This window comes from Eucyclogobius newberryi, unplaced genomic scaffold (genome assembly GCF_026437365.1).
Source record: "Eucyclogobius newberryi isolate DKJ021-1_F unplaced genomic scaffold, fEucNew1.0.hap1 SCAF_4, whole genome shotgun sequence".
NCBI lineage: Eukaryota > Metazoa > Chordata > Actinopteri > Gobiiformes > Gobiidae > Eucyclogobius > Eucyclogobius newberryi.
The window spans coordinates 43,478,191-43,490,334 of record NW_027316056.1 but is presented as its reverse complement, the minus strand read 5'-3'; the positions used below and the strand labels follow the sequence as shown (position 1 = coordinate 43,490,334).

The window sequence follows — 12,144 nt, the reverse complement described above, 5'->3', positions numbered from 1 at the left end:
AGAAGTGAGCTAACAGCAGAAGTGAGCTAACGTCAGAAGTGAGCTAAAGTCAGAAGTGAGCTAACAGCAGAAGTAAGCTAACGTCAGAAGTGAGCTAACAGCAGAAGTGAGCTAACAGCAGAAGTGAGCTAACGTCAGAAGTGAGCTAACGTCAGAAGTGAGCTAACAGCAGAAGTGAGCTAACGTCAGAAGTGAGCTAACGTCAGAAGCGAGCCAAGAGCAGAAGCGAGTTAACATCAGAAGCGAGCTAACAGCAGAAGTGAGCTAACGTCAGAAGTGAGCTAACGTCAGAAGCGAGCTAAGAGCAGAAGTGAGCTAACGTCAGAAGTGAGCTAAAGTCAGAAGTGAGCTAACAGCAGAAGTGAGCTAACGTCAGAAGTGAGCTAACAGCAGAAGTGAGCTAACAGCAGAAGTGAGCTAACGTCAGAAGTGAGCTAACGTCAGAAGTGAGCTAACAGCAGAAGTGAGCTAACGTCAGAAGTGAGCTAACGTCAGAAGCGAGCCAAGAGCAGAAGCGAGTTAACATCAGAAGCGAGCTAACAGCAGAAGTGAGCTGACGTCAGAAGTGAGCTAACGTCAGAAGCGAGCTAAGAGCAGAAGCGCGCTAACGTCAGAAGCGAGCTAACAGCAGAAGTGAGCTAACGTCAGAAGCGAGCTAACGTCAGAAGCGAGCTAACGTCAGAAGCGAGCTAACAGCAGAAGCGAGCTAACAGCAGAAGCGAGCTAACGTCAGAAGCGAGCAGAAGCGAGCTAACAGCAGAAGCGAGCTAACGTCAGAAGCGAGCTAACAGCAGAAGCGAGCTAACAGCAGAAGCGAGCTAACAGCAGAAGCGAGCTAACAGCAGAAGCGAGCTAACGTCAGAAGCAAGCTAACGTCAGAAGCGAGCAGAAGCGAGTTAACAGCAGAAGCTAGCTAACGTCAGAAGTGAGCTAACGTCAGAAGCGAGCTAACGTCAGAAGCGAGCTAACAGCAGAAGTGAGCTAACGTCAGAAATGAGCTAACGTCTGAAGCCAGTTAATGTCAGAAGCGAGCTAACAGCAGAAGCGAGCTAACGTCAGAAGTGAGCTAACGTCAGAAGCGAGCTAACGTCAGAAGCGTGCTAACAGCAGAAGCGAGCTAACGTCAGAAGCGAGCTAACGTCAGAAGCGAGCTAACGTCAGAAGCGAGTTAAAAGCAGAAGCGAGCTAACGTCAGAAGCGAGTTAACAGCAGAAGCGAGCTAACGTCAGAAGCGAGCTAACGTCAGAAGCGAGCTAACAGCAGAAGCGAGCTAACGTCAGAAGCGAGCTAACGTCAGAAGTGAGCTAACGTCTGAAGCCAGTTAACGTCAGAAGCGAGCTAACAGCAGAAGTGAGCTAACGTCAGAAGTGAGCTAACTTCAGAAGTTAGCCAACGTCAGAAGCGAGCTAACAGCAGAAGTGAGCTAACTTGAGAAGTGAGCTAACTTGAGAAGTGAGCTAACGTCAGAAGCGAGCTAACAGCAGAAGCGAGCTAACAGCAGAAGCGAGCTAAAAGCAGAAGCGAGCTAACGTCAGAAGTGAGCTGACGTCAGAAGCGCGCTAGCGTCAGAAGCGAGCTAACGTCAGAAGCGAGCTAACAGCAGAAGTGAGCTAACGTCAGAAGCGGGCCAACGTCAGAAGCGAGCTAACGTCAGAAGCGAGCTAACAGCAGTAACGTCAGAAGCGAGCTAACGTCAGAAGTGAGCTAACAGCAGAAGCGAGCTAACGTCAGAAGCGAGCTAACGTCAGAAGCAAGCTAACAGCAGAAGCGAGCTAACGTCAGAAGCCAGCTAACAGCAGAAGCGAGCTAACGTCAGAAGCCAGCTAACGTCAGAAGCGAGCTAAGGTCAGAAGCGAGCTAACAGCAGAAGTGAGCTAACGTCAGAAGCCAGCTAACGTCAGAAGTGAGCTAACGTCAGAAGTGAGCTAACGTCAGAAGCGAGCTAAGGTCAGAAGTGAGCTAACAGCAGAAGTGAGCTAACGTCAGAAGTGAGCTAACGTCAGAAGCGAGCCAAGAGCAGAAGCGAGTTAACATCAGAAGCGAGCTAACAGCAGAAGTGAGCTAACGTCAGAAGTGAGCTAACGTCAGAAGCGAGCTAAGAGCAGAAGCGAGCTAAGAGCAGAAGCGCGCTAACGTCAGAAGCGAGCTAACAGCAGAAGTGAGCTAACGTCAGAAGCGAGCTAACGTCAGAAGCGAGCTAACGTCAGAAGCGAGCTAACAGCAGAAGCGAGCTAACAGCAGAAGCGAGCTAACGTCAGAAGCGAGCAGAAGCGAGCTAACAGCAGAAGCGAGCTAACGTCAGAAGCGAGCTAACAGCAGAAGCGAGCTAACAGCAGAAGCGAGCTAACAGCAGAAGCGAGCTAACAGCAGAAGCGAGCTAACGTCAGAAGCAAGCTAACGTCAGAAGCGAGCAGAAGCGAGTTAACAGCAGAAGCTAGCTAACGTCAGAAGTGAGCTAACGTCAGAAGCGAGCTAACGTCAGAAGCGAGCTAACAGCAGAAGTGAGCTAACGTCAGAAGTGAGCTAACGTCTGAAGCCAGTTAACGTCAGAAGCGAGCTAACAGCAGAAGTGAGCTAACGTCAGAAGTGAGCTAACGTCAGAAGCGAGCTAACGTCAGAAGCGTGCTAACAGCAGAAGCGAGCTAACGTCAGAAGCGAGCTAACGTCAGAAGCGAGCTAACGTCAGAAGCGAGTTAACAGCAGAAGCGAGCTAACGTCAGAAGCGAGTTAACAGCAGAAGCGAGCTAACGTCAGAAGCGAGCTAACGTCAGAAGCGAGCTAACAGCAGAAGCGAGCTAACGTCAGAAGCGAGCTAACGTCAGAAGTGAGCTAACGTCTGAAGCCAGTTAACGTCAGAAGCGAGCTAACAGCAGAAGTGAGCTAACGTCAGAAGTGAGCTAACTTCAGAAGTTAGCCAACGTCAGAAGCGAGCTAACAGCAGAAGTGAGCTAACTTGAGAAGTGAGCTAACTTGAGAAGTGAGCTGACGTCAGAAGCGCGCTAGCGTCAGAAGCGAGCTAACGTCAGAAGCGAGCTAACAGCAGAAGTGAGCTAACATCAGAAGCGGGCTAACGTCAGAAGCGAGCTAACGTCAGAAGCGAGCTAACAGCAGTAACGTCAGAAGCGAGCTAACGTCAGAAGTGAGCTAACAGCAGAAGCGAGCTAACGTCAGAAGCGAGCTAACGTCAGAAGCAAGCTAACAGCAGAAGCGAGCTAACGTCAGAAGCCAGCTAACAGCAGAAGCGAGCTAACGTCAGAAGCCAGCTAACGTCAGAAGCGAGCTAAGGTCAGAAGCGAGCTAACAGCAGAAGTGAGCTAACGTCAGAAGCGAGCTAACGTCAGAAGCGAGCTAACAGCAGTAACGTCAGAAGCGAGCTAACGTCAGAAGTGAGCTAACAGCAGAAGCGAGCTAACGTCAGAAGCGAGCTAACGTCAGAAGCAAGCTAACAGCAGAAGCGAGCTAACGTCAGAAGCCAGCTAACAGCAGAAGCGAGCTAACGTCAGAAGCCAGCTAACGTCAGAAGCGAGCTAAGGTCAGAAGCGAGCTAACGTCAGAAGTGAGCTAACGTCAGAAGCGAGCTAAGGTCAGAAGGGAGCTAACAGCAGAAGTGAGCTATCGTCAGAAGCGAGCTAACAGCAGAACTGAGCTAACGTCAGAAGTGAGCTAAAGTCAGAAGTGAGCTAACAGCAGAAGTGAGCTATCGTCAGAAGCGAGCTAACAGCAGAAGTGAGCTAACGTCAGAAGCGAGCTAACAGCAGTAGTGAGCTAACAGCAGAAGTGAGCTAACGTCAGAAGTGAGCTAACGTCAGAAGTGAGCTAACGTCAGAAGTGAGCTAACGTCAGAAGTGAGCTAACAGCAGAAGTGAGCTAACGTCAGAAGTGAGCTAACGTCAGAAGCGAGCCAAGAGCAGAAGCGAGTTAACATCAGAAGCGAGCTAACAGCAGAAGCGAGCTAACGTCAGAAGCGAGCTAACGTCAGAAGCGAGCTAACGTCAGAAGCGAGTTAACAGCAGAAGCGAGCTAACGTCAGAAGCGAGCTAACGTCAGAAGCGAGCTAACAGCAGAAGCGAGCTAACGTCAGAAGCGAGCTAACGTCAGAAGCGAGCTAACGTCTGAAGCCAGTTAACGTCAGAAGCGAGCTAACAGCAGAAGCGAGCTAACGTCAGAAGCGAGCTAACGTCAGAAGCGAGCTAACGTCAGAAGCGAGCTAACGTCAGAAGCGAGCTAACAGCAGTAACGTCAGAAGTGAGCTAACGTCAGAAGTGAGCTAACGTCAGAAGTGAGCTAACAGCAGAAGCGAGCTAACGTCAGAAGCGAGCTAACGTCAGAAGCAAGCTAACAGCAGAAGCGAGCTAACGTCAGAAGCCAGCTAACAGCAGAAGCGAGCTAACGTCAGAAGCCAGCTAACGTCAGAAGCGAGCTAAGGTCAGAAGCGAGCTAACAGCAGAAGTGAGCTAACGTCAGAAGCCAGCTAACGTCAGAAGTGAGCTAACGTCAGAAGCGAGCTAAGGTCAGAAGTGAGCTAACAGCAGAAGTGAGCTATCGTCAGAAGCGAGCTAACGTCAGAAGCAAGCTAACAGCAGAAGCGAGCTAACGTCAGAAGCCAGCTAACAGCAGAAGCGAGCTAACGTCAGAAGCCAGCTAACGTCAGAAGCGAGCTAAGGTCAGAAGCGAGCTAACAGCAGAAGTGAGCTAACGTCAGAAGCCAGCTAACGTCAGAAGCGAGCTAACGTCAGAAGCCAGCTAACAGCAGAAGCGAGCTAACGTCAGAAGCCAGCTAACAGCAGAAGCGAGCTAACGTCAGAAGCCAGCTAACGTCAGAAGCGAGCTAAGGTCAGAAGCGAGCTAACAGCAGAAGTGAGCTAACGTCAGAAGCCAGCTAACGTCAGAAGCGAGCTAACGTCAGAAGCCAGCTAACAGCAGAAGCGAGCTAACGTCAGAAGCCAGCTAACAGCAGAAGCGAGCTAACGTCAGAAGCCAGCTAACGTCAGAAGCGAGCTAAGGTCAGAAGCGAGCTAACAGCAGAAGTGAGCTAACGTCAGAAGCGAGCTAACGTCAGAAGCCAGCTAACGTCAGAAGCGAGCTAAGGTCAGAAGCGAGCTAACAGCAGAAGTGAGCTAACGTCAGAAGCGAGCTAACGTCAGAAGCCAGCTAACGTCAGAAGCGAGCTAAGGTCAGAAGCGAGCTAAGTGGAAAATCCTCATGAATTAAACTTGATGTCGTTTTATTTTAAGACGTTCAATCTTTTGACTTTAGAGATTAAAATATAAAATATACTTTTGACAGAAAAACACTTTTTAGAATGAAACAAAAGAATGATCGAGTCGAGCGTTCTCCACTGACGCCCGGGCCTCGTCTCGCCTGGACATGGGCCTCGTCTCGCCTGGACATGGGCCTCGTCTCGCCTGGACATGGGCCTCGTCTCGCCTGGACATGGCCCTCGTCTCGCCTGGACATGGCCCTCGTCTCGCCTGGACATGGCCCTCGTCTCGCCTGGACATGGCCCTCGTCTCAGGGCCTCGCCTCACCTGGACATGGCCCTCGTCTCGCCTGGACATGGGCCTCGTCTCGCCTGGACATGGGCCTCGTCTCGCCTGGACATGGGCCTCGTCTCGCCTGGACATGGGCCTCGCCTGGACATGGGCCTCGCCTGGACATGGGCCTCGTCTGGACATGGGCCTCGTCTCGCCTGGACATGGGCCTCGTCTCGCCTGGACATGGGCCTCGTCTCGCCTGGACATGGGCCTCGTCTCGCCTGGACATGGGCCTCGTCTCGCCTGGACATGGCCCTCGTCTCGTCTGGACATGGCCCTCGTCTCGTCTGGACATGGCCCTCGTCTCGCCTGGACATGGGCCTCGTCTCACCTGGACATGGCCCTCGCCTGGACATGGCCCTCGTCTCACCTGGACATGGCCCTCTTCTCACCTGGACATGGGCCTCGTCTCACCTGGACATGGGCCTCGTCTCACCTGGACATGGGCCTCGTCTCACCTGGACATGGGCTTCGCCTGGACATGGGCCTCGTCTCACCTGGACATGGGCCTCGTCTCACCTGGACATGGCCCTCGCCTGGACATCGCATGAGTCTCACCTGGACATGGCCCTCGCCTGGACATCGCATGAGTCTCGCCTGGACATGGGCCTCGTCTCGCCTGGACATGGGCCTCGTCTCGCCTGGACATGGGCCTCGTCTCGCCTGGACATGGGCCTCGTCTCGCCTGGACATGGGCCTCACCTGGACATGGCCCTCGTCTCGCCTGGACATGGCCCTCGTCTCAGGGCCTCGCCTCACCTGGACATGGCCCTCGTCTCGCCTGGACATGGCCCTCGTCTCGCCTGGACATGGGCCTCGTCTCGCCTGGACATGGGCCTCGTCTCGCCTGGACATGGGCCTCGTCTCGCCTGGACATGGGCCTCGTCTCGCCTGGACATGGCCCTCGTCTCGCCTGGACATGGCCCTCGTCTCGCCTGGACATGGCCCTCGCCTCGCCTGGACATGGCCCTCGCCTCGCCTGGACATGGCCCTCGCCTCGCCTGGACATGGGCCTCGCCTCGCCTGGACATGGGCCTCGTCTCGCCTGGACATGGGCCTCGTCTCGCCTGGACATGGGCCTCACCTGGACATGGGCCTCGTCTCGCCTGGACATGGGCCTCGTCTCGCCTGGACATGGGCCTCGTCTCGCCTGGACATGGGCCTCGTCTCGCCTGGACATGGCCCTCGTCTCGCCTGGACATGGCCCTCGTCTCGCCTGGACATGGCCCTCGTCTCAGGGCCTCGCCTCACCTGGACATGGCCCTCGCCTCACCTGGACATGGCCCTCGTCTCACCTGGACATGGGCCTCGTCTCACCTGGACATGGGCCTCGTCTCGCCTGGACATGGGCCTCGTCTCGCCTGGACATGGGCCTCGTCTCGCCTGGACATGGCCCTCGTCTCAGGGCCTCGCCTCACCTGGACATGGCCCTCGTCTCGCCTGGACATGGCCCTCGTCTCGCCTGGACATGGGCCTCGTCTCGCCTGGACATGGGCCTCGTCTCGCCTGGACATGGGCCTCGTCTCGCCTGGACATGGGCCTCGTCTCGCCTGGACATGGGCCTCGCCTGGACATGGGCCTCGTCTGGACATGGGCCTCGTCTCACCTGGACATGGGCCTCGTCTCGCCTGGACATGGGCCTCGTCTCGCCTGGACATGGGCCTCGTCTCGCCTGGACATGGGCCTCGTCTCGCCTGGACATGGGCCTCGTCCCGCCTGGACATGGCCCTCGTCTCGCCTGGACATGGGCCTCGTCTCGCCTGGACATGGGCCTCGTCTCGCCTGGACATGGCCCTCGTCTCGCCTGGACATGACCCTCGTCTCTTCTGGACATTGACCCTCGTCTCTTCTGGACATGGGCCTCGTCTCGCCTGGACATGGGCCTCGTCTCGCCTGGACATGGGCCTCGTCTCGCCTGGACATGGCCCTCGTCTCGTCTGGACATGGCCCTCGTCTCGCCTGGACATGGGCCTCGTCTCGCCTGGACATGGGCCTCGTCTCACCTGGACATGGGCCTCGTCTCACCTGGACATGGCCCTCGCCTGGACATGGCCCTCGTCTCACCTGGACATGGCCCTCTTCTCACCTGGACATGGGCCTCGTCTCACCTGGACATGGGCCTCGTCTCACCTGGACATGGGCCTCGTCTCACCTGGACATGGGCCTCGTCTCACCTGGACATGGCCCTCGCCTGGACATCGCATTCGTCTCACCTGGACATGGGCATCGTCTCGCCTGGACATGGGCATCGTCTCGCCTGGACATCGTCTCGCCTGGACATGGGCCTCGCCTGGACATGGGCCTCGTCTCACCTGGACATGGGCCTCGCCTGGACATGGGCCTCGTCTCGCCTGGACATGGGCCTCGTCTCGCCTGGACATGGGCCTCGTCTCGCCTGGACATGGGCCTCGTCTCGCCTGGACATGGGCCTCGTCTCGCCTGGACATGGCCCTCGTCTCGTCTGGACATGGCCCTCGTCTCGCCTGGACATGGGCCTCGTCTCACCTGGACATGGGCCTCGTCTCACCTGGACATGGGCCTCGTCTCACCTGGACATGGGCCTCGTCTCACCTGGACATGGGCTTCGCCTGGACATGGGCCTCGTCTCACCTGGACATGGGCCCCGTCTCACCTGGACATGGCCCTCGCCTGGACATCGCATGAGTCTCACCTGGACATGGCCCTCGTCTCACCTGGACATGGCCCTCGCCTGGACATCGCATGAGTCTCGCCTGGACATCGCATGAGTCTCACCTGGACATGGCCCTCGTCTCACCTGGACATGGCCCTCGTCTCACCTGGACATGGCCCTCGTCTCACCTGGACATGGCCCTCGTCTCACCTGGACATGGCCCTCGCCTGGACATCGCATGAGTCTCACCTGGACATGGCCCTCGTCTCACCTGGACATGGCCCTCGTCTCACCTGGACATGGCCCTCGTCTCACCTGGACATGGCCCTCGCCTGGACATCGCATGAGTCTCACCTGGACATGGCCCTCGTCTCACCTGGACATGGCCCTCGTCTCACCTGGACATGGCCCTCGTCTCACCTGGACATGGCCCTCGTCTCACCTGGACATGGCCCTCGCCTGGACATCGCATGAGTCTCACCTGGACATGGCCTTTGTCTCACCTGGACATGGCCCTCGTCTCACCTGGACATGGCCCTTGTCTCACCTGGACATGGGCCTGGTCTCACCTGGACATGGGCCTTGTCTCACCTGGACATGGCCCTCGTCTCACCTGGACATGGCCCTTGTCTCACCTGGACATGGGCCTGGTCTCACCTGGACATGGGCCTTGTCTCACCTGGACATGGCCCTCCCCTGGACATCGCATGAGTCTCACCTTGTGCTAAACGCCCGGGCGCTTTGTTCATGTGCTGAACGCGTAAAGTGTTAATGTTTCAATTCTGTTTGTATTTTTTGTATTAAAGATCATTTCCAAGCATTTTCTGACACAAATAAGAAAAGTTCAAATACTTAAATCAATAATCCACTGAAATAAAGTCATAAGATTCTATTTATTTAATGACATAAGAGTCACGTTAGCATTTGGTTTGTTTGTCCAGCTTTAGCCTCGAGACACAAACACCTTTGGTTCTTCCTGAAGCGACTTTCCCTCCGCGACTCCAGAGAAAATCTCCACGGCAACGGAATCCACGGAATCCACGACGTCTCGAGCGAAAAACAAACGCTCCAGTTTAAAAGGACGTTTGGAATCAGACCCAAATGAAAGAAGCAACAAAAAAACAGAGAGCCGCGTTTCCAGCTCCACCTCCTCCTCTAGCTCCTCCTCCTCCTCCAGCTACTCCTCCAGCTAACCCCGGGCTATCCCAGTGCTAACACTGGGCCAACACTGTGCTAACCCAGTGCTAACCCAGTGCTATCCCAGTGCTAACACTGTGCTAACCCAGTGCTAACCCAGTGCTATCCCAGTGCTAACACTGGGCCAACCCAGTGCTAACCCAGTGCTAACCCAGTGCTAACCCAGTGCTAACCCAGTGCTAACAGTGAAGGTGGAAACGTGGCAGGGTCAGACAAACCTGAGGGTGAATCCTGAGCAGGATTTCGATGGTTCTGGTCTTTTATTCAGAGAAAACATGAGAAAAACAAGAATCTAATCCAAAGTGTAAAGAGTGTTAAAAAGAGGAGGAGTCCGTGTTCCCGCGGTCAGTCCGGTTGGGTCCGGTTGGGTCCGGTCTTCAGCAGCAGCCTCCAGAGCTGGTCTGGACTGGTTTGCTCTGGATCTTTACGTTGCTCTTCTCTGCGTTTCCCGCCGTGGCCCCGGGGCCCATGCGCTTCTTGATCTCGGCTGCCATGGTCATGAAGGCCTGCTCCACGTTGGTGGCGCTCTTCGCACTCGTCTCCAGGAACGGGATGCCCAGGTTATCGGCGAACTCCTGCAACGAGAAGAGCGTTTGGATCAGGAGACACCGACACAAGAGTGCCCCCCAGGCAAGAGCGCCCCCCACGCAAGAGCGCCCCCCACGCAAGAGTGCCCCCCACGCAAGAGCGCCCCCCACGCAAGAGCGCCCCCATGTGGAGCTCTTCTGCTGGTGCAGTGAAATAGTGGGACATTATTGGGGGAATAATAAACTATTTAAAAGTATGAACAATCTGGACAAATACTTAATATATTATAAACAAATGAAAGAGAAGCTCTGAACTTTAGAACTATGAACTTGGGCCTCAAAACTCTGCTATGGACACAACTGACTCCTCTGCCCCCGTGACCTGCAGCTCTGACCTCTGACCTCTGACCTTAGCAGTGGTGTAGTCCACGACCTTCTTGGTGGTCAGGTCACACTTGTTTCCCACGAGCAGCTTGTTCACGTTCTCACTGGCGTAACGATCGATCTCCTGCAGCCACTGCTTCACGTTATTAAAGGACTCCTGCAAGACACCAGGAGGAGGTGAGGAGGAGGAGCAGAGGAGGAGGGAGGAGCAGGAGGAGGAGAGGAGGAGGGAGGAGCAGGAGGAGGAGAGGAGGAGGGAGGAGCAGGAGGAGGGAGGAGCAGGAGGAGAGGAGGAGGAGGGAGGAGCAGGAGGAGAGGAGGAGGAGCAGAGGAGGAGGGAGGAGCAGGAGGAGGAGAGGAGGAGGGAGGAGCAGGAGGAGGAGAGGAGGAGGGAGGAGCAGGAGGAGAGGAGGAGGAGGGAGGAGCAGGAGGAGAGGAGGAGGAGCAGAGGAGGAGGGAGGAGCAGGAGGAGGAGAGGAGGAGCAGAGGAGGAGGGAGGAGGAGGAGCAGAGGAGGAGGGAGGAGCAGGAGGAGGAGAGGAGGAGGGAGGAGCAGGAGGAGAGGAGGAGGAGCAGAGGAGGAGAGGAGGAGCAGAGGAGGAGGGAGGAGGAGCAGGAGCAGAGGAGGAGGGAGGAGCAGGAGGAGGAGAGGAGGAGGGAGGAGCAGGAGGAGGAGAGGAGGAGGGAGGAGCAGGAGGAGGAGAGGAGGAGGGAGGAGCAGGAGGAGAGGAGGAGGAGCAGAGGAGGAGGGAGGAGCAGGAGGAGGAGAGGAGGAGCAGAGGAGGAGGGAGGAGGAGGAGCAGAGGAGGAGGGAGGAGCAGGAGGAGGAGAGGAGGAGGAGCAGAGGAGGAGGGAGGAGGAGGATGAGCAGAGGAGGAGGGAGGAGGAGGAGGAGCAGAGGAGGAGGGAGGAGGAGGAGAGGAAGAGGAGCAGAGGAGGAGGGAGGAGGAGGAGCAGAGGAGGAGGGAGGAGCAGAGGAGGAGCAGAGGAGGAGCAGAGGAGGGGAGGAGGAGGAGCAGAGGAGGAGGGAGGAGGAGCAGAGGAGGTGGGAGGAGGGAGGAGGAGCAGAGGAGGTGGGAGGAGGAGGAGCAGAGGAGGAGGGAGGAGGAGAGGAAGAGGAGCAGAGGAGGAGGGAGGAGGAGCAGAGGAGGAGGAGGAGCAGAGGAGGAGAGGAAGAGGAGGACCAGAGGAGGAGGAGCAGAGGAGGGTGAGGAGGAGGAGCAGAGGAGGAGAGGAAGAGGAGCAGAGGAGGAGGAGGAGGAGAGGAGGGGCAGAGGAGGGTGAGGAGGAGCAGAGGAGGAGGGAGGAGAGCAGAGGAGGGGCAGAGGAGCAGAGGAGGAGGAGCAGAGGAGGAGGGAGGAGGAGGAGCAGCAGAGGAGGAGGAAGAGCAGAGGAGGAGAGGAGGAGGAGCAGAGGAGGGTGAGGAGGAGGAGGAGAGGAAGAGGAGCAGAGGAGGGGCAGAGGAGGAGGAGCAGAGGAGGAGAGGAGGAGGAGCAGAGGAGGGTGAGGAGGAGGAGCAGAGGAGGAGAGGAAGAGGAGCAGAGGAGGGTGAGGAAGAGGAGCAGAGGAGGGTGAGGAGGAGGAGGAGAGGAGGGTGAGGAGGAGCAGAGGAGGAGGGAGGAGAGCAGAGGAGAGAAGCAGAGGAGGAGGGAGAAGAGGAGGTGGGAGGAGGAGGAGGAGGAGAGGAGCAGAGGAGGAGAGGATGAGGAGCAGAGGAGGAGAGGAGGAGGAGCAGAGGAGGAGGGAGGAGGAAGAGAGGAGAAGCAGAGGAGGAGGGAGGAGGAGGAGGAGAAGCAGAGGAGGAGGGAGGAGGAGCAAAGGAGGAGAGGAAGAGGAGCAGAGGAGGGTGAGGAGGAGGAGGAGGGGCAGAG

General features: G+C 56.7%; 2 protein-coding genes across 2 annotated transcripts in view; one reads left to right on the top strand and one right to left on the bottom strand.

Annotated features, from left to right (window-relative positions):
* The window catches only part of LOC140377065 (uncharacterized), a 224,078-nt gene that overhangs the window by 191,631 nt on the left and 20,303 nt on the right, over window positions 1-12,144 (top strand). The window lies entirely within an intron of this gene.
* Window positions 9,605-12,144, bottom strand: part of LOC140377479 (ras-related protein Rab-1A) — a 13,689-nt gene continuing 11,149 nt past the window's right edge. The window contains exons 5-6 of the mRNA XM_072462906.1: window positions 10,300-10,431; window positions 9,605-9,938 (exon numbers count right to left, since the gene is read on the bottom strand). Coding sequence (XP_072319007.1) covers window positions 9,741-9,938; window positions 10,300-10,431 — 330 coding nt within the window. The 3' untranslated portion in view covers window positions 9,605-9,740. The remainder of the gene's footprint in view (window positions 9,939-10,299; window positions 10,432-12,144) is intronic.